Raw genomic sequence first — 21,977 nt, forward strand, 5'->3', positions numbered from 1 at the left:
CCGTGAGGTCCCGATATGACATGCGGCGCCAGTAGACACAAGGCCGCATCGGACGTCGCCTTGGCACCTCCTCCTTATCCCCATCCTCATCCTGTCGGGCGGGCGGCCCTCCAGCCTGGTTGGCTGCCACCTCCCTGGCATGTCCCTGCTCCAGCTCCCATAGGGCTACATGCAGGGCAGCGGCCCCCACCACGGCGGCCAACAGCGCTGGGCGATGGCCAAACATAATGGTCTGCAGTGGGTGGGAGTAGATGACACATCATCATTCCACATACCCCCCCTTCGCAACCAGGTGCCATGGGCTGCAAGTTCGCCACTGTTGCCAGCTGGCACCTAGCCAGGCAAACCCCAACACCGCCACGCACTCCCGGCCTTGGCGGGCCTCCGCCACCAACAACCGTAACCCCCCCCCCGCCACGGCCGTGCCGTCTCTACATCTGTCGTGGCCCCCCTACGCTGACCTCTACCACCTCCTTGGTCGGCCTCAGCCAGCATGACTGGTTGATGCCGTTAAAAAGGTTCTTTGATTTACGCCAGCGTGACCTGTGGTCACGTCAGCGGGACGTCGGCCCATCCGGACCGGAGATTTGCAGCAGGCCAAGGGACCAGGCAAGGGACGCGCCAATTCTGGCGATTTTGCGAGCCGCACAGCGTAACTGCCATCGGCGAGGTTTTTCGCGGGTTGGGTTATCGCAGTGCCAGCGGTGGACAGGATCTGAGTGCCCCCGCCAATTCTCCGACCTGGCGCGGCATTGGAGAATCCTGGCCATTACCTTTTTTTTTAAGACATCTGACAATGTCTAACATGAAAACTGCTTTTGAATAGGCACTTGTCCATGTGAAGTCAAGGCAAATAGTATGCAGTAAGTTGGAGATTTAGTTTGAACACAGCCTGCCATTGGGAAATCAGGTGACCTGTGAGGGCAGTTTGATCCTGCGAGGAGCATGATTACTTTAAGGATTTAAGATGGCGCTCACATGCAATCAGATTATTCAAAAATTGCTTTAAATGTTTACGGTTTGCCTCAATACTTACTGCTGCACTATTTTGCTGCTGGAAACATCCAGTTGACCAAGGGGAATGACCCTGGATTTGTGGTGGTCCTAAGAGTCTATATAAGTAAGTTGCAACTGTATCAATACATTTTTCAGATTATGATTTCACAATTGTTTTTGGTTTTCTTCACTAAATTACAATTTGGATCGTTTGATATGAATATTGGCGCACATGCATGCATAAATCAAAGAAAGTAGCAGGATAGGTTGAGAAAGTAGCAGGACAGGTTGAGTGTTTAATGCATCCGGAACATTGAGCTTTATAAATCTAGGCATGGAGCACAAAAACAAGGAAGGTATGGTATAAAACTGGTTCAGTCTCTAATTAGTATGCAGTAAATTCGAGATTTAGTTTGAACACAGCCTGCCATTGGGAAATCAGGTGACCTGTGAGGGCAGTTTGATCCTGCTAGTATAACAGCTGCAGTAAGGCAGTTTGAGGAGTATCTGCCTGCTGAGGTAGTATGGGTTGAAGTCAGAAATAGGAAAGGAGCAGTCACCTTGTTAGGAGTTTTCTATAGGCCCCCCAATAGTAGCAGAGACGTGGAGGAACAGATTGGGGAAACAGATTTTGGAAAGGTGCAGAAGTCACAGGGTAGTAGTCATGGGTGACTTCAACTTCCCAAACATTGAGTGGAAACTCTTTAGATCAAATAGTTTGGATGGGGTGATGTTTGTGCAGTGTGTCCAGGAAGCTTTTCTAACACAGTATGTAGATTGCCTCCCCCCCTCTGGTCGGACAATGTTGGATTTGGTACTTGGTAATGAACCAGGGCAAGTGATAGATTTGTTAGTGGGGGAGCATTTTGGAGATAGTGACCACAATTCTGTGACTTTCACTTTAGTAATGGAGAGGGATAGGTGCGTGCAACAGGACAAGGTTTACAATTGGGGGAAGGGTAAATACGATGTTGTCAGACAAGAATTGAAGTGCATAAGTTGGGAACATAGGCTGGCAGGGAAGGACACAAGTGAAATGTGGAACTTGTTCAAGGAACAGGTGCTACGTGTCCTTGATATGTATGTCCCTGTCAGGCAGGGAAGAGATGGTCGAGTGAGGGAACCATGGTTGACAAGAGAGGTTGAATGTCTTGTTAAGAGGAAAAAGGAGACTTATGCAAGGCTGAGGAAACCAGGTTCCGACAGGGCGCTGGAGGGATACAAGATAGCCAGGAGGGAACTGAAGAAAGGGATTAGGAGAGCTAAGCGAGGGCATGAACAATCTTTGGCGGGTAGGATCAAGGAAAACCCCAAGGCCTTTTACACATGTGAGAAATATGAGAATGATTAGAGCGAGGGTAGGTCCGATCACGGACAGTAGTGGGAGATTGTGTATTGAGTCTGAAGAGATAGGAGAGGTCTTGAACGAGTACTTTTCTTCTGTATTTACAAATGAGAGGGGCCATATTTTTGGAGACGACAGTGTGAAACAGACTGGTAAGCTCGAGGAAATACTTGTTAGGAAGGAAGATGTGTTGGGCATTTTGAAAAACTTGAGGATAGACAGGTCCCCCGGGCCTGACGGGATATATCCAAGGATTCTATGGGAAAGAAGAGATGAAATTGCAGAGCCGTTGGCAATGATCTTTTTGTCCTCACTGTCAACAGGGGTGGTACCAGGGGATTGGAGAGTGGCGAATGTCGTGCCCCTGTTCAAAAAAGGGACTAGGGATAACCCTGGGAATTACAGGCCAGTTAGTCTTACTTCAGTGGTAGGCAAAGTAATGGCAAGGGTACTGAGGGATAGGATTTCTGAGCATCTGGAAAGGCGCTGCTTGATTAGGGATGGTCAGCACGGATTTGTGAGGGGTAGGTCTTGCCTTACAAATCTTATTGAATTCTTTGAGGAGGTGACCAAACATGTGGATGAAGGTAAAGCAGTGGATGTAGTGTACATGGATTTTAGTAAGGCATTTGATAAGGTTTCCCATGGTAGGCTTATGCAGAAAGTAAGGAGGCATGGGATAGTGGGAAATTTGGCCAGTTGGATAATGAACTGGCTAACCGATAGAAGTCAGAGTTGTGATGGATGGCAAATATTCAGCCTGGATCCCAGTTACCAGTGGCGTACCGCAGGGATCAGTTCTGGGTCCTCTGCTGTTTGTGATTTTCATTAATGATTTGGATGAGGGAGTTGAAGGGTGGGTCAGTAAATTTGCAGATGATACGAAGATTGGTTGAGTTGTGGATAGTGAGGAGGGCTGTTGTTGGCTGCAAAGAGACATAGATAGGATGCAGAGCTGGGCTGAGAAGTGGCAGATGGAGTTTAACCCTGAAAAGTGTGAGGTTGTCCATTTTGGAAGGACAAATATGAATGCGGAATACAGGGTTAACGGTAGAGTTCTTGGCAATGTGGAGGAGCAGAGAGATCTTGGGGTCTATGTTCATACATCTTTGAAAGTTGCCACTCAAGTGGATAGAGCTGTGAAGAAGGCCTATGGTGTGCTAGTGTTCATGAACAGAGGGATTGAATTTAAGAGCCGCGAGGTGATGATGCAGCTGTACAAAACTTTGGTAAGGCCACATTTGGAGTACTGTGTACAGTTCTGGTCACCTCATTTTAGGAAGGATGTGGAAGCTTTGGAAAAGGTGCAAAGAAGATTTACCAGGATGTTGCCTGGAATGGAGAGTAGGTCTTACAAGGAATGGTTGAGTGTGCTAGGCCTTTTCTCATGAGAACGGCGACTTGATAGAGGTTTATAAGATGATCAGGGGAATAGATAGAGTAGACAGTCGGAGACTTTTTCCCCAGGTGGAACAAAGCATTACAAGGGACATAAATTTAAGGTGAATGGTCGAAGATATAGGGGGGGATGTCAGAGGTAGGTTCTTTACCCAGAGAGTAGTGGGGGCATGGAATGCACCGCCTGTGGAAGTAGTTGAGTCGGAAATATTAGGGAGCTTCAAGCAGCTATTGGATAAGTACATGGATTACGGTAGAATGATATAGTGTAGATGAATTTGTTCTTAAGGGCAGCACGGTAGCATTGTGGATAGCACAATTGCTTCACAGCTCCAGGGTCCCAGGTTCGATTCCGGCTTGGGTCACTGTCTGTGCGGAGTCTGCACATCCTCCCCGTGTGTGCGTGGGTTTCCTCCGGGTGCTCCGGTTTCCTCCCACAGTCCAAAGATGTGCAGGTTAGGTGGATTGGCCATGATAAATTGCCCTTCGTGTTCAAAATTGCCCTTAGTGTTGGGATGGTTACTGGGTTATGGGGATAGGGTGGAGGTGTTGACCTTGGGTAGGGTGCTCTTTCCAAGAGCTGGTGCAGACTCAATGGGCCGAATGGCCTCCTTTTGCACTGTAAATTTAATGATAATCTATGATTAATCTAGGACACAGGTTCGGCACAACATCGTGGGCCAAAGTTCTATGTTCTAAAAGGATAGGTGGGGTTACTGGGTTATGGGGTGTCGGTGTGGGCCTAGGTAGGGTGCTCTTTCCAAGTGTCAGTGCATACTCAATGGGCTGACGGCCTCCTCCTGCATTGTAGGGATTCTATTATATGAACGGCTTTTGCAGAAAGCCGGCACAGGCATGATGGGCCGAATGGCCACCTTCCTGCTGTAAACATGCTGGGTCTATGAGCAGGACAGAGGCTGTAAATTCTGTGGAGGAGAACTCACCTCCCGATTCCCTGCATTCTGCCCACCATCCACAGGGCACAAGTCGGGAGTGTGATGTGATGCTGCATCTCCAACAACCCACTCAAACCTCTCCATCATCCAGGACAAAGCAGCCCGCTTGATTGGCACCTCATTCACCCCCTTTAACATGCACTCCCCCCAACCTGGATTCACAGAGGCAGCAGTGTGCACCATGTACATTAAAATACACTGCAGCAACTGACCAAGACTCCGTTAACAGCACCTTCCGAACCCATGATCTCCATCATCTGAGGACATGGGAAGCACAATCATGGGAACATCGCCATCTTCAATTTCCATTCGAAGTCACACAATGTCCTGACATGGAAATATATCTCCTTCCTTCACTGTGATTGGCTCAAAATCCAGTAACTTCCTTCCTGAAAGCAATATGGGTGTACCTATAACACGTGGAATCACAGCATCCCGACAGTGCAGAAGGACCGCCATTCGGCCCGACTCGCCAACGAGCATTCTGCATAGGCCCACTCCCCGCCCTCTCCCCACCACCTCTTGATCCCACCGAATTCTACAGTTGAAGAAATGTGAAATAATTAAAACAAACAGTCCGTTTTCAAAGCACCCCATGGCTTTACGGGGCTTTGTGAAGAGCCGGGTTGATGGAACACGTCTGGAAACGCAAAGCTTCACATAAATAAAACTGTGCCTCACTGGCCCAAGTCCTCTAAATATCTTCTCTGTACCTGTCAACAAAACCAGCTCCTTGATATTTCTGGTCCGTCCTGTTGTAGGCAGAGCGGTACAGTCATCAGCACAATTCAGTTTGGTAATCTGAAGCTTGTTTCACCAGAGGGTTTGTCATCGGCAGCGAGTTCAGACTGGAGACAAATGAATGGAATCTCGATTCCGCCCATCTCCGCCTCCTCCCTCTGTACCTCTCTCCCCAACTGCTATCTTACACTGGACTTCTCCCGCTTCGTCTATCCTAACACCCCATTTGCTTTTTATCCTGCTTCAGGATATTTGGCATGCAAATATCGACGACACATAGATTGGCTTACAAAATTACTGAGTATTACAGGGAATGTCAATCAAGAACTCGCGGAACTGAAGATGTTGAGGAATGCAGTGGAATGCAGTAGCACCCAAAGTTAAACCAGTTTGAATCAGGAAGTGCTGAGTGTGAACATGGCTCTCGTACAGCAGGTCCAGAGTTTGACCCAGGAGACAATTTGTCCCATTTGTCTTGATTTCTTCACTGATCCAGTAATCCTGGATTGTGGACACAACTTCTGCCGCTCCTGTATCTCCCAGTGTTGGGAAAAGAAGGAGATAAACTCTTGTCCGGAATGTAGACAGGAGTTTTCGGAAAGAAACCTCAGGATAAATCGGGCCTTGGGGAATCTGGCCGAGAAAACTCGAAATTTAAAGCTAGATCCGAAAGAGAAGTTCAGTAAACTTCACTGTGAGGAACATCAGGAAGAACTGAAGCTGTTTTGTGAAACTGACAAGAAATTGATCTGTCTGATTTGTAGAGATTCGCGGGAACACAAATCTCACAACTTTCTGCCCATCGTTGAAGCTGTTGAAATCTACAAGGTAATGATGATTTAAGAGTTTTTCGAGGAGGTCACTAAGATGATTGATGCAGGTAGGGCAGTAGATGTTGTCTATATGGACTTCAGTAAGGCCTTTGACAAGGTCCCTCATGGTAGACTAGTACAAAAGGTGAAGTCACACGGGATCAGGGGTGAACTGGCAAGGTGGATACAGAACTGGCTAGGCCATAGAAGGCAGAGGGTAGCAATGGAGGGATGCTTTTCTAATTGGAGGGCTGTGACCAGTGGTGTTCCACAGGGATCAGTGCTGGGACCTTTGCTCTTTGTAGTGTATATATAAATGATTTGGAGGAAAATGTAACTGGTCTGATTAGTAAGTTTGCAGACGACACAAAGGTTGGTGGAATTGCGGATAGCGATGAGGACTGTCTGAGGATACAGCAGGATTTAGATTGTCTGGAGACTTGGGCGGAGAGATGGCAGATGGAGTTTAATCCGGACAAATGTGAGGTAATGCATTTTGGAAGGGCTAATGCAGGTAGGGAATATACAGTGAATGGTAGAACCCTCAAGAGTATTGAAAGTCAAAGAGATCTAGGAGTACAGGTCCACAGGTCATTGAAAGGGGCAACACAGGTGGAGAAGGTAGTCAAGAAGGCATACGGCATGCTTGCCTTCATTGGCCGGGGCATTGAGTATAAGAATTGGCAAGTCATGTTGCAGCTGTATAGAACCTTAGTTAGGCCACACTTGGAGTATAGTGTTCAATTCTGGTCGCCACACTACCAGAAGGATGTGGAGGCTTTAGAGAGGGTGCAGAAGAGATTTACCAGAATGTTGCCTGGTATGGAGGGCATAAGCTATGAGGAGCGATTGAATAAACTCGGTTTGTTCTCACTGGAACGAAGGAGGTTGAGGGGCGACCTGATAGAGGTATACAAAATTATGAAGGGCATAGACAGAGTGGATAGTCAGAGGCTTTTCCCCAGGGTAGAGGGGTCAATTACTAGGGGGCATAGGTTTAAGGTGAGAGGGGCAAGGTTTAGAGTAGATGTACGAGGCAAGTTTTTTACGCAGAGGGTAGTGGGTGCCTGGAACTCACTACCGGAGGAGGTAGTGGAAGCAGGGACGATAGGGACATTCAAGGGGCATCTTGACAAATATATGAATAGGATGGGAATAGAAGGATACGGACCCAGGAAGTGTAGAAGATTGTAGTTTAGTCGGGCAGTATGGTCGGCACGGGCTTGGAGGGCCGAAGGGCCTGTTCCTGTGCTGTACTTTTCTTTGTTCTTTGTCTTAAACCGGCAATTTATCACATTTTCTGCTCTCACACTTTCGTTTTGTGATTTTCTCTCCCAATCCCAGGATCAGCTGAAATCTTCCTTAGATTCTCTCACAGAGAAGAAATCGGAGTTTCTAGAAACAAAACTGAAACAGAAAGGGAAGATTTCTGAAGTTAGGGTAAGGTCTCCCTGTGCTGATTTTCTGGGATCTCGGTTAGTTTTGTTCCCTTTATCGCGGGACATTAATTATGTTTCACATTTCATTTGGTAGGAACAATCGAGCAGTCTGCAGACCCACATCACATCCGAGTTCAGTAAAATGCACCAGATTCTCACTGAGAAAGAGCAGCGTTTACTCAGAGATCTCAGGGAAGAAGAGGAGAGGATTCTGGAAACAATGGAGAAAAACCTTCGAGAGATTCAGGAGAATTTAAATTCTATTGAGGAGAAACTCTCCAAGTTTCAGAAACAGATGGAGCAAAAAGACGAGCTGATATTTTTGAAGGTGAGGGAATATATTGCGGGTCAGTTCAGTGAAACTTCACAGTCACAAAGTAACTGATGAAATAAATATAGAATTTACTATAATTTTTTTTTTAACTTGAAATTATTTCCCTTCCTGAACTAGTTCTGCTTTGGGAAACTGACGGCTCCCACACTGTCTGCAGATTGCCGGGAATATCTGTAACCTCCTGAGAATGAATTTTCTGGATCTTTGTTTTTCGCAAGTTTAATTTTCACCAGGAACTCCCATTGTAATCCAGTTCCAGTTCCATGTTGTGAGTGTGTGGGTGTGTCTGGTACGGTGTGTGAGAGTCACTGTGTCTGTGAGCGGGGCTGATGCTCAGTTCCAGCATGTTGTGAGTGTGTGGGTGTGTCTGGTACGGTGTGTGAGAGTCACTGTGTATGTGAGCGGGGCTGATACTCGGTTCCAGTTTATTTGACTCTCCACAATCTTCCTTCCAAAATCCATCACTTCACACTTCCGTGTGAAATCTCATCTGCTCTGAGTCTGCTCATTTCACCAGCCTGTCTAACTCCTCCTGAAATCTGTTACTGTCATCCTCACTGTTCCTCATTCATTTCTTTCAGGAGGAAGCTTGTCGGAAGAGAAGGTAGGACATGTTCTTTACTGAAACTCTGCAGTTTGATAAAATAATTTAGTCAATTGTTGTTATGGATTTATCTCTTGGTTGTTGTCACAACTTTAAATGGTCGTCCATGGGGCCATGAAAACTCGGCGTATTCTTCACTGGCGAGTATTTTTTAATTACTATCTTTATGGCCGTGATTAAACAGTATTAGAATTTTTAAATATAACTGTTCTACAATATTGTATAAATGCCAAGATGTCAGGTAAATAATACAACCTGGTTCCCAGGCTGGAGCTGATCTCTTGCCTGATGTTGGCTCTTCGTGTCTGTGACCTTCCGATTGACCCTGAGAGAGCCGCACGGTCCATGTATCCAAGGAGTGGGTCACCCATGTCCCTGCATGGAGCCTGAGCAACCCGAGAAAGTCAGACGTTAAAGGGGGAACGGGTTCCAATTTTATTCTATAATATAAACTGTATCTGTATCCTTAACAACCATAACAGCAAAGATCCGTATTTATACAGACCTGGGGCTGGTTTAGCACAGTCGGCGAGAAAGCTGGCTTGTAATGCAGAACAATGCCAGCAGCACGGGTTCAATTCCTGTACCAGCCTCCCCAAACAGGCGCCTGAATGTGGCGACTAGGGGATTTTCACAGTAACTTCATTGACTCCTACTTGTGACAATACGCTATTATTAATAGCGCCGTTAATGTAACATAAAGTCTAAATGAGGTTCACAGGAGTGTTAAAAGGCACAAATTGACGCAGAGACACAGAAGGAAATATTAATCCGGGTGACGGAGGTGGACATCAGAGAGAATGTTTAAGGACGAACAGAGACAGGGAGGGAATTCCAGAGCTCAGGATCTCAGTAGCTGAAGGTCCAGCTCCCAATGGGGGAGTGACTAAAATCAGAGATATTCAAGATGCCAGTAGAGGTGAGCAGAGTCTCGGTGGGTTGTGGGATCAGTTATTAAGGATGAACATTAAGTTCCAGATGTGATCAGCCTTTGTCTTTGTTCTACAAACTTTGTTTTGTAAAACAGCAAGTGGACAGGCTAAATGTTTCTCTTCTCCTGTGATTTGTGATATCCCGGTAACTAATCTGTTATCAGACTGTGAACCTTTTTCAGGACATGGGGGTTTCCATTCTCTGCCTTTGAATTTCCAAGTTATCCCTTTCTCAGTTATAGAAACATGATTAATATTTCACTTTTTCTACATTTTCTCTATCATCAAAAATGCTGAAAACACACGTTCTAAAATTGACTGACCAACTTATTGCAACTTTTTTAACATACAGGATCAGTGATAGTACTCCCACACTCTCAGTATCTGCTGTCGTCCTGTCTATCGGAAGGTTCAAAGGCCCTTTACAGTACACAGCGTGGAGCGAAATGATAAACTCCATTAACCCCGGTAAAACTCTTCTATTCATTTTCCTGACTTTAAATCCAGTTGTGAAGGGACTAAAGGGTCTCCAAGGTCCCAGATTAAATATTCACTTTGCCGGTTGTTAATCCTCGGGAGCCTCTCCATTCTCATATTTTACTCTCTGTGGATTCCTCTGGTGAGTGTCTGAAGCCATCAGCACTGTGTGTCAAAGCAGTGAAGGGATCTGTATAACCAGAGGAATAGAACACCAATCTCAGGATGGGAAACCCAATTTGTCGAGGAGACTGGACTGGTCCCGTCTGTCATTCTGGGGAACATTTTTTATCATTGTTTATCGGGAAGACATTCCGACATTAGAGAGCAAGTGTTAAACGGCAGAGAATCTGGTTGGTGGAATTGGACACCTTCATCAAGAGGAGGGGCTGCAGAAACTGCGAGTCTGCACTGGATAAGGGAGGGAGTGTGGTGATCTTATTGAAATGTTCAAGGTTCAAAACAGAAGGGGGAATGTAAAAATCCACAGGCTTAACACAGTCACAGAGTCCAGATCAAAGTGGGTATAGTTTTAAATCTAGAATAGGGAGTTTGGATTGAGAGAGGTTGATTTTTTGAGTGACTCCATTGATGGAGCAGGAAGTGAACCAGTGAAGCCACTGCTCACTCTGTGAATTTGCTGAGAGGCCCAGTCCATTCTGAGGGCTGATCTTCAGAACAATATCACTGTCCACTTTCCCACGGGGTTGCAGTGTGGGAAGATGTTCTGTGGTTCCTGAGGAGGGGGCAGGAGACAGGAAATCCTCCTCTGACTCCGGTGAGGGTAGTGGGGGTGACATGAATATACAGCGGGGGTGAGAGAGGGAAAAGAGCGGCGAGCAGCAGTAAGAAAAATCTCACCTCCTGGTCACAGAGAAATCAATACACAATCGGGGAAAATGGACCTTGAACTAAAAAACTGCCCTCATTTCCGCAGTGTGACCCAAACACTTCCGAACCAGTGGAATATTGATGAGGAACAGTCACTGTTGTAATGTAGGAAATGAGAAAACCAATTTGTGAACAGCAAGATCCCAGAAACAGCATTGTGAAAATGATGAAGTTTTCTGTTTTGATGTTGTTTGTGGTATAAATATTGGGCAGGACACAGAGAAAATGAACTCCTTACATCATTTCTGATGGAGTTTCGCGTAGCCACTGTCAGCCCAGTGATTAGACCATTCTGCAGACTGTTCCTCTGGGTGGGGCATCACCATCCAGTGGAGGATCAAGAGTGTATTGACTCCCCATCTGAATCAAATCTCTCCAGTTTGTGGAGACAATGAAGCTTCTTCTTGTGTTCAGTGTGGGAACACTGGATGCCTGCAGCTGCTACATAACTGCAGAGGGTTTGGTGACATTAGTAGGAGTTGGGTAGTAAGTACTCTGATTGATTTTTGGCCTCCTCACTGCTCCGTTTACTGTGTAAATCTGGAGGATTCTGAAACAGAATTCACTCCAAATACTTTATATGGAGGATGTCAACAGTAAGGGTTGAGTTTTTGCCTGAAGAATCTGGGTCATTGCCTGGGAGGTAAGATTCGATTTGAACCAGCAAACGGCAGGTCAGAATGACCTTGAAGGTGGATGGTAAGGGAGCAATCCCCACCCTCCCTCCAGCTTTGTCATCAGGGGAAGCGAGGGTCACCTTGTCTACACCGGACAGCCCAGACTTTGTTAGATCTGTGGAAAATCGGGCCTGATAATTCCTATGTTCACCACATCACATTCCCGACTGTCTCCCGCCTGCCCCTGACAGACACCTTGAACATCCGTACTTGCAGACGACAGAGTTGGAGGGATGGTGAGGGGGTGGTGGAGTGGGTGCTGGGGGGGGAAGAGAGAATGGGCGCGAAACGTGAAATTGGTGACCCCAGAAGATATCAAGGAACTCAAATGGGATTACAAAAAGGTGGATGCCTTTGAAACTCCTCTTTGAGGTCCTGGTGCCTGGGGAAGCAGTCAAGTGGAAAATCGAGATGTTGTTCATCCTTAGAGGTGTTCAGAGGGTGAGAGAGACAAAAGGAAATGTCCTGACTCGAGAAAAGCAAATAGAATCTGCTCCTGCTGCTCATGATCGGGGTCAATATCAAGGCGGGTCACCAAGAGGTGAAGAGTCAGCATGACTCACTCTTCGCTGCAGAATCTCCAGGATTATCATTCATTCCAGACTCCGCTCACAGGTTTCATCTTCCACAGGTTCCAGAGAGAGAAAGAGAGAGAGACAGAGAGAGAGAGTGACAGAGAGAGAGAGACAGAGAGAGAGAGACAGGGAGACAGAGACAGGGAGACAGCGACCGGGAGACAGCGAGAGATCTGTGATCAACAGCCTGAAGGAAGAAGTCGGTTCAGTGACATCATCACAGTCTGACGTACTGAGGATCAGCAAATCTTTTTGAGCCAGATTGTGCGACATGAAGCTCACAGATAACATGCCCCCCTCCTGCCCACCCCACCCCCGCCGTCCTTACGATCCTCTGTCACAGACATCTTATATGACACCAGAAAATACACTAATTTGGACCAGTTGACACAAACTGCCAGCTCCTTGAGAGGAAGTGACAGTTCATCAGGTCATTTGTGTTTGACTCTGTGAGACTGGATCAGGCCAGTAAGTGAGAGTTTGATTCTGACTGATAAGATTTTAGAATCCATGAGGAAAGGCTTCCTCACCTTCACCTACAAGTGGAAGGGGAGAGAGAGGATTTAGAAATTGGTGACATTTCACTGCTTAACATGGACAACAGAATTCTGTCCAAGGTCATCAATCGAGTCAAGTCTGCTCTAGAGTTGGTGATCTACTTTGATCAGACCTCTGCTGTATCCGGAAGGCAGATCTCTGATAGCCTTGTGCTCCTCAGGGATACAATCACCTGCATGTGGGTCAGGATGTAGACACCTGCCTCATCAGCTTGGACCAGGAGAAGGCCTTTAACAGAATATCACCCACCCACATGCTCAATATGCTCTCCAAAATGAAGTTTGTGGAGTAAATCTACAAATGGATCCAACTGCTCCCTCCAAACGAAAATACCGCAATTTCAATCAATGTGTTGAAACTGAAAAGTTTTCCAGTTAAATCCGGAGTCAGACAGGGCTGTGTTCTCTCTCCGAACTTGTTCCTGTGCTGTCACCTCCTGTTAAATTCCTTTTCAGAGTTTTAAGCCTCTTTTCAAAATCCCCAATCTCGATCCCTCTGTATTTATAATTGTTCTCTGACCTTACATTCTTCTACAAAGTCTTCCAGAAATGAGCACTTCTGAAATAAATGTCCAATGTTTCTGCACATGGATATTTGAACCACAGCAACCAGATTTTCATCCCGGCCACAGCCCAAAATGGTCCTAATAAATGACACACATAACGGGTATAATACATTATCCCTCCTCATCCCTCTGAACCTCTCTGCAAACATTGACATGGTCAACATCACCACCATTCTCCTCCAAACTCTCTCCTCTATTGTCCGGCTCTGTGGCACTGTCTTTATTTGGTTCCACACTTGCTGATTCTATCACAGCCAGAGTATCTCCAGCAATAGTTTCATTTCTCAGCTCCATACTGCACAGAATGCCCCAGGCCTTGGTCATCCCGATCCATAGCCAAAACCGTTGCCCCCAATTCCTCCACCGTGGATGCCACCCATTCGGTGTTGGTCTGCGTGGCACACATGATCGGCACCATCCCCTGCTCCTGCACGCGGTTGAAGTCCTCCACCTGCGCCTGCAGGTGTTGGATCCTTGCCGACAATCCCTCATGTAGTCTCTGTGACTGCATCGCCACTATCAATGGGACTGTCAGTTCCAGAAGTTCGAGACCGGTCTAGACGGCAGATCGTCTTTGGGATCGACCTGCCCTCTGACCGTCCGCCCCCTCGGGTGCATCCTGCCCCCACCTTCTGTACCGGGTCAACTGTGTGCTGCGCACCAGAGAGTGTCCCAGGAGCCTGTTCACTAACATGGCCAACCGAGGTGAGTGTCTCTGGGATGGTGGAGGGTGTTGGAGATGCTGTGACGGGAAGTCAGTGTCATCCTCCGACCCGAGCTCTGCGGTTTCCGGTCTCGGGTGGAGGGCTGGTGTCCGAGCTGCTCCCATCACTGCTCGGCTCACAGGGGGCTCCGGCTGTGGGACTGGCTGGGGGCAGGGGAAGGACAGATGGACCCGCCCCATCTCCAGCTGGTCCTGCAAGAAACAAGACAAAATGCATGATTCGACTGCGGGCCGGGGTGTGTGGTGGGCATGGAGGATTGCGCAGGGTGAGATTGTGGGTGGGGATAAGGGTCTGGGAGGAGGTGGAGATGGTGCAGGCTGAAGGCGAGGGTGGTATGGGGTGAGGGAGGTGTGGGGTTAGTGTTGGGTGGGGTGGTGTTCACACGTGTCGTAGGGAACCGCAACTCATTGGGTTTCACTTCCTCGCCCGTGGCCGCACTCCACCTCGGACACCGCCCTTTCCTCAGGGCTGCCGGCCACTTCCAGGCCCTCTGCTGTGCCCTGGTGAGGGGCCGCAGGTCTCATGGTTCCCCTCCTGTTTTCCCCCGCTCCCGGCGGTTGTGTGCGGCCTTCTCCTCGGTGGGGGGCGGGGTTAATGCCAGGGGCACAGTGCTGCCTACTCACCGTGGGCACCCTGAGGAGGTTGTGTAGTTTTTTTCTGCACTGCTGGCCGGTCCGGACTATGTTACCCCCGGTGCTGACCGCCTCTGCCACCTGTGCCCAGGCACAATGAACGGTGGCGGCTGGCAGCCTTCTTCCCGGGCCGGGGTACAGGGTCGCCCTAGACACCTCCACGGCGTCCAAGAGGGTCTCGAGCTCTGCGTCCGTGAACCTTGGTGCCGCTCTCCTTACAGCCACCGTGTTGGCTGGGATGGTGTGTGTGGGGGAGAATTGTTTCTGTGCGGCTGCAGCTTGTCAGCCTCCCGAGTGTCAATCACAGACCCGGCGAATCCCACACCGTTTTTCATTCGAATCGATTGTGTTCCACGTGGCGCCGGTGCGAGCCCCTTAATAGTAACAGAAATGCTGCAGGTGTGGCATCGATTTATTTTTCTGTTGTGAAGCCCATGGATTCTCCGTTGGCGTCAACACTTAGGGCGGGATTCTCTGATTGCCCGACGCTGAAATCACATTCGGCGATCAGCCGGAGAAACCGTTTTTACGCTGAAATCGGGGCGGTGATGTCTTTTGGACACTCAGCCCCCTCCAACAACAGCGTCAGCGGAGAGTATGTCGCACGCCATTCGAACAGACTCAGGACATCACCTGAGGCCCTCCCCTAGTGCTCCATCCCCGATGGGCAGACCTGGCAGCATAGCCAAGTGTGCTCACGGTTTTCAGGAACCTCGCGTGGTGGCTGCGGACTGTGTCCAGCACCCCCAGAGTTGGGGGAGGGGGTGGAGCCGTTCCGTTGGCCGGTGGGACTTAGTAGGCAGGGGCTGTGAGGACTGCTGGGGGGCTGGTCCAGGGGTGGCGAGAGGGGTTACAGGGGGACACTATTTGGCAGGCCGGATCTGCACGTGGCCAGCGCCATATTGTATGCCGCGGCTGCCACAGGTCCCCGCTGTGCACATGCACGGGTACGGACCCGTCAATTCTGGATCTGTATCCACCGTGGGCTTTATGTGGCAGCCCATGCTGGGCGGAGCATTGATGTGGGGCGATGCCGGCATTTTGGTCATAAGACCAGACGGTTCCTCCGGACATGGTCTAAAATTTGGAGAATCCAATTCACAGTCTCAGAAATGGAGAATCCCGCACAAGGTTTTTGGTGTGTTACAGTAAAGTTTTCTTGTTAATCATGTTTACCTATTTTTTTTATGTGAGAGTAAAAGATAGCGAGGATTGACTGTTTGTTTTGATGATCCACGAATAGCAAATTACTTCTGGTGGTTTCAAATCCTAGATTTCTATGACTTTATTCTCTCACTTGGTCAACTAGCAAAAAGGTTTTCATGGTCCTGAACCAAAAAATAACCAAAGTTGGGGGTTATTGTTCGGGACTGTAATGAATTTGGGATCTGGTCTGATATCGTGTCAACAGAAACTGCAGAACTGCAAATGGATCTGGCTGTCCTGGTGCAAGATTTACAAAAAGTTAGTCCACAAATACAGCAAGTGATCACGAAAGTAAATGAGATGTTGTTTACTGCAATAAAATCTAAAAATATACAATTGTTGCTGCAGCAATCCAGGGCTTAATGTGATCACATCTGGAGTACTATGTACCATTCTGGTCTCCTTATTTATTAAATTATATAATTACATTAGAAGCAGTTCAGAGAAGGTTCACTCGCCTGATTCCTGGGATGAAGGGGTTATCTTATGATGAAAGGTTGAGCAGGTTGGGCCGATACCCATTGGGGTTTAGGAGAATGAGAGGTGATCTTATTGAAACGTATAAAACACTGAGGTGACTTGAGAGGGTGGATGCTGAGAGGATGTTTCCCTTGTGGAGGAGTCGAGCATGAAGGGACAGTTTAAAATGAGGGATCTGACATTTGAGACAGAGATGAGGAGAATTTGTTTGCTGTCAGAGGGTTGTTAGTGTTTGGGATTCTCTTCCCCAGTGAGCAGTGGTGACTGGGTCAGGAAATATATTCAATCAGATCAGCCCTGATCTTACTGAATGGTGGGGCAGGCTCGAGGGGCCGAATGGCCTCCTCCTGCTCCTAATTCTTGTCATGTAATTTTTGTCTGGTATCTTACAGGCTCGGATTGTGTACAACCTGTGCAGTGACATCGAAACGCTGCTTAGCGGAAATATCACTTCCCACCCGCTCTCTCTCTCTCTCCAGCTCTTTCTCTCCTTCCCTCTGTTCCCTCTCACTCTCTCCACAATCTTGTCTTTCCCCTCCCACTCTCCTTCTCACAATCTCACCTCCCTCTCTCACATTCTCTCTCTCCCCACTGCCCTGCTATCTCACTGTCACTCCTGTAACTCACACTCTGACTGGCTCGGGTCATTCCCTCTTCTCCCCCTTCCTTACCTCCATCTGCACTTTCCCTCTCCCCTGTTCCTCCCAGCCTATTACTCCCACACACGCGCGCTCTCTCTCTCTCTCTCTCTGTTTCATATCCACTCTCCTTACCTCTGCCCTTCCCACAATCTCTCTCTCTCCCTGCCATGCACTCACACTCTGCCCTCTACTCAATCTAACATCTTTCCCTCCCACTCTCTATCTCCTTTTCCCCCTCCCACCCTCTCTCTCAGCCCCTTCCATTCTCTCTTCCACCTAACCACACTCTGTCTTCCATTTCTCTCCTTCCCTCTTCCTTCATCATTCCGCTATACCTCTCCCTCCACCCTCTCTCCCTCCACCCTCCCCTCCTCCCACTCTCTCCCTCCCCCCTCGCAACCCCCCGTCCCTTCACTTTCTTTCTCATCCATTTTGTACATTCTCTCCCCCACTCTCTCTCTTATCCTCCCATTTTCCCTCCCGCCTTCTTACTGTTGCGAACATCCCCTCTCTCTTTTTCACACTCTCCAATTTTTGCATTCATTCCTCTGCACTCTTTCTCTCACCCTCACACTCTCCCTGCTAACCTGCTGTCTCTACTCCTCCACCTCAGTCTCTCACACCCTCCTACACTCCCTGTCACTTCCTGTTCTCCCTGCCACACCCTCTATTTCTCAACCCTCTTCAATCTCTCTGTAATCCGGCTCCCACACTCTCAAACCCTCCAGCTTTCCGTCACCCACTTCTGCCTCACTTTCACTCCATTCTCACACTCCCTCTCTCCTTTCCTTTTCTCTCCCTTCATCCACTCCCTGGCTCTGCTGCCCTGATTTCGCTCCTCTGAATCTGGCCCCTCCCCCTCCCTCACTATCCTCTCCCTCACCTACCCCGTTTACCCCTCTCTACCCCTCTCTCTCTCTTCCCTCCCCCTCCCTCTCTAAATCACTGACTGTGTTATTTTAACTTTCCCCCAGCTCCAGCCTGTCTGACTCTGGATCTGAACACAGCGAATCCCCGGCTCATCCTGTCTGAGGACCGGACCAGTGTGAGACTCGGAGACAAACGGCAGCTGCTCCCTCACACCCCGGAGAGGTTTGATTCCTTGCTCTGTGTCCTGGGATCAGAGGGATTCACATCGGGAAGATATTACTGGGAGGTGGAGGTGGGGAAGAAGACACTGTGGTGGCTGGGAGTGGCCCGAGAGTCAGTGAACAGGAAAGGGGGAATCACCCTGATCCCTGGGTCTGGAATCTGGATTTTGTGGCTGAGTCCCAAAAGTGGTTATTTTGCCTCTACCTCCCCCTCACGGACCACCCTTCCCCTGAGTGTGAATCCCAGGAAGATCGGGGTTTTCCTGGACTATGAGGGGGGGCAGGTGTCATTTTACAATGCGGACAACATGTCCCATCTCCACACTTTCACCCACACTTTCACTGAGAGAATCTTTCCCATCTTCAGTCCGGGATTGAATATTGACGGGAAAAACTGGGCCCCGCTGACAATCTGCGGGATTAAAGATCACTAACAGATCCATCCCATAATTTCACACCATCTCCCTGCCTCCTGCCAGCTGTCAGCTGCTGGGTGTGGGTCTCAGTCACAGGGGGAGCGGATGGTTCAAACGGTTCAACTGCCCAACGCTGTTATTAAACTGGACAAAAAAACAATTTATTTTAAAAAGGTCTCAATTTTTTTCTTGATTAGATCACAGAACATGAAAGCAAAGTGTGTGTTTCATTTTCTGCTTGCTCCACACTCTGCCGTTTTAAAAATGCATCAAGAATTCATTGACCCTGATTCGGAAATTACTGCCCTGGACAAACGAGTGATTTTCACCCTGAAATGAGGCGAATGCTTCCACTGGCCCTTCATCCCTCAGCACCGAGGGTCGGGTTCTGAATGGACAGCGGCATCTCCCTCCTGTTTCAGATGGGAAACCGTGGAGGAGATTATACAGCCCATCCTGTCTGGGCCAGATCTTTGCAAAGCTGTCCAGCTGGTCCTACACTAGCACCACCTTCTGATTGGGTACTGCCACTGCAGCCAGATGAAACAGACCCTTTCATCTCTGTATTCAGGGTGTTGGGGTATCTGGGAGTTCTCTCGTTGATTCACTGTAGTGGTTTACTGGGATAGATACTTAATTAGAAACGTATCTATTATATAAAGCTCCAATGTAATCCACATACACGGTTTAACTTATTCTCCACTTGTGATTCAGTGAGATGCTTTGTTTTATAAATTCCTGTGAAGCATGTTGGGACATTTTATGTTAAATGCACCAGACCAAGTTATTTAGTTGTTTTGTTTTTAGTGTTGTACTTTTTTACCTTTTGTATTAAACAAATAAACACTTATTTGTTCGAGGTTCCCATTGTGGTAGCAAAGTGGAGGTAGTAGTAAAAGTGGGAGAATTAAGAATGGTCATAGATAATGTACCTAATTAAATGAAAAGATAGCCCACGTTAGATTATTACATCCAGTCCTGTTCACCACGCCTGAGGAAGGATGTGAGGGCTCTTGTGAGGGAGCAAATCAGATTTACCCAAATGGTTCCAGAAATGGGAGATTTTAGCTGCAATGTTAGGTGGGAGAAGCTGTGTGGGTTTTTTTGCATGGAGAAAATGAGATTCAGGGTAGAGTTGATGCCTGTGTGCATCATTCTGACAGGTTTTGTTCAGGTCAACAAAAAAAGCTGTTTCTTATATATGATATTGCAATCGCGAACAGCGAGAAATGTAAGGATTGGGCAAAAGATACAGGAGTGATTCCAGGAAGAACACATTATAATGGGAGTGTAAATGATCCACTGCCTATGGTGGTAGTGTGAGTGATGAGTATGGATTTCCAAGGGAAATTGATGGACATTTCAGCAAAATAAACCTTCATAAAAGATTAAAAGCATAAATTCTTCAATCAAAATTTTTTATGAGATAGTGTTGGGACAGGGGGAATAGGACTAATTGAATTTCTCGAGAGAAATCGTGCCTGCACTCAGAGGGCTGAATGGCCTCCTTGTGTGCTATATGACCTAAACAGAACATCAAGCAGAGCCAGCTACATTGCCATGCGAACAGAGACTACAAGATGTAAGAGAGAGTAGGTTCTGGCTCAAGACAGAATGATGTGGGCAGCTATGGCAGGAATTATTGGACCATCAAGGACACAACATGTCAACAATATAAAGGATTCCCCTTCGCATTGCCCCTTTGCACTGCTAACAGCTTCAACCTCAGACAAACTGTTATCAGGGATGGTGTGTCCAAATCTTAAAACCGAGTCTTGTGTGTGTGTTATCCCGATAACTGGACAGTGTGGTGATGTCTGTAAGTTACCTTCTTACCAAAGTGGAGAAGACTTCAAGATGCACTTGGAGGATAAGCCAGGGGTTCAGGTCAGGTGGTGAAGTCACGTGTTACTGCAACTTTCGCTCAAGGTATAAACCGTATAATATAATTTTCAATTAGAAAATGTAACTATTGTTCAAATACGTCATGTCGCACACAGGGGGCAGCATGGTAGCATTGTGGATAGCACAATTGCTTCACAGCTCCAGGGTCCCAGGTTCGTTTCCGGCTTGGGTCACTGTCTGTGCGGAGTCTGCACGTCCCCGTGTGTGCGTGGGTTTCCTCCGGGTGCTCCGGTTTCCTCCCACAGTCCAAAGATGTGCAGGTTAGGTGGATTGGCCATGATAAATTGCCCTTAGTGTTCAAAATTGCCCTTGGTGTTGGGTGGGGCTACTGGGTTATGGGGATAGGGTGGAAGTGTGGGCTTGGGTAGGGTGCTCTTTCCAAGAGCCGGTGTAGAATCGATGGGCCGAATGGCCTCCTTCTGCACTGTAGATTCTATGATTCTATGTTGAATAAAATTGAATCACTGTCACTGATATATCAATGTTGAATCCTGAGGTTTGTTAAAAAGAAAACTTAATAGCCAGCCAAGGATCCATGGGGACATCATCTCAAATTTATTGGACAATGGTTACAATGATTCACTTTAATTCCTATTAAGATGCACACGACCCAACGTGTAAAGTCAAACTCTAAAACACAGTTACTCAGACTCAGTCCCTCCGATCATGTGCCGGACACCAGGCAGCACAGCAGGCAGCAAGACTCCACCACCAGTGCTGGTTCATCACAATCTCTCTCACTCCATCCCAGGAGGTGTCCTGCTCTTGAAGGTCCTCCTTCAGTGTACTTCACCAGGTCTTCCTTGGCTGACCCATTTTCCCTTTCCAATCTGGCCATGTTCATTTGTGCAGCCACTGTGCCTGCCTGGGCCCGATGTCCTGCCCATCCTCGCTCTCCCCTGCACCTTCCCTGTTAGACGAGGCCTGGCTTTCCTCCTCCTTCTCTTGCATGTTGCCCCTCTGCTGCGCGATGTTGTGGAGGACGCAGTAGGCTGGCACGATGCGGGCGACCCTCTCTGCGTCATACTGGAGTGCCCCTCCAGAGCATCCAGGCACCTGAACCACATGCTGACAATGTCAAAGCACCGCTCAATCATGTACTCGGTTGCTGTACGGGTGTCGTTGTAGCGGGTCCCCATATCGGCCTGTGGCCTTCGGATAGATGTCTTCAGCCACGGCCACAGCAGGTAAGCCGTCGCCCAGGAGCCAACTCCTCCAGCCAGGCAGGTGGGGGGCGGGAGGGGGGGCTGTCAACCACTGTCGAGTGTGCCAGGATGAAGGCGCCCTGCATACTGCATGGGTATCAGTCACAGAGGTGAATGATGAGCAGCTGATGGTCACAGAGTAGCTGCATGTTCATTGAGTGGTATCCTCTTTTTGTTGGTGCAGAGCGGCCTGTCATTTGCAGGTACCTGTTTCGGGAAATTCATCGCTTTGATCACCTGCGGGACTGGGAGCATCCTGTCGGTGGTGCTGAACCCACTGCCCGGGCATCCTGGTGGGCTTGGTACTCATTGAAATAAATGTACTGATCCGCCGATGGGCCGTTGGCGGGTGGCGGCTGGGGAGGGGTGTGACAAG

The 21,977-nt window shown here is 48.2% G+C and overlaps 1 protein-coding gene across 1 annotated transcript; it reads left to right on the forward strand.

Moving 5' to 3' along the window:
* The first annotated feature begins 4,106 nt into the window (after positions 1-4,106).
* LOC140407573 (zinc-binding protein A33-like) lies at positions 4,107-19,822 on the forward strand. The gene is made up of 6 exons (XM_072494953.1): positions 4,107-6,264; positions 7,593-7,688; positions 7,782-8,015; positions 8,603-8,625; positions 9,910-10,025; positions 17,959-19,822. The coding sequence occupies exons 1-6, from the start codon at positions 5,854-5,856 to the stop codon at positions 18,507-18,509; spliced, it is 1,431 nt and encodes a 476-aa protein (XP_072351054.1). The 5' UTR covers positions 4,107-5,853; the 3' UTR covers positions 18,510-19,822.
* The last annotated feature ends 2,155 nt before the right edge of the window (positions 19,823-21,977 follow it).

Source organism: Scyliorhinus torazame, unplaced genomic scaffold (genome assembly GCF_047496885.1).
Source record: "Scyliorhinus torazame isolate Kashiwa2021f unplaced genomic scaffold, sScyTor2.1 scaffold_1610, whole genome shotgun sequence".
In the NCBI taxonomy this organism is placed as follows: domain Eukaryota; kingdom Metazoa; phylum Chordata; class Chondrichthyes; order Carcharhiniformes; family Scyliorhinidae; genus Scyliorhinus; species Scyliorhinus torazame.

Bases quoted from the DNA above. Each gene is read 5' to 3' on its own strand.
- LOC140407573 (XM_072494953.1), top strand. From the start codon at position 5,854: ATGGCTCTCGTACAGCAGGTCCAGAGTTTGACCCAGGAGACAATTTGT. The intron at 6,265-7,592 runs GTAATGATGATT...TCCCAATCCCAG, and splicing joins AAGCTGTTGAAATCTACAAG to GATCAGCTGAAATCTTCCTT. The intron at 8,016-8,602 runs GTGAGGGAATAT...CATTTCTTTCAG, and splicing joins ACGAGCTGATATTTTTGAAG to GAGGAAGCTTGTCGGAAGAG.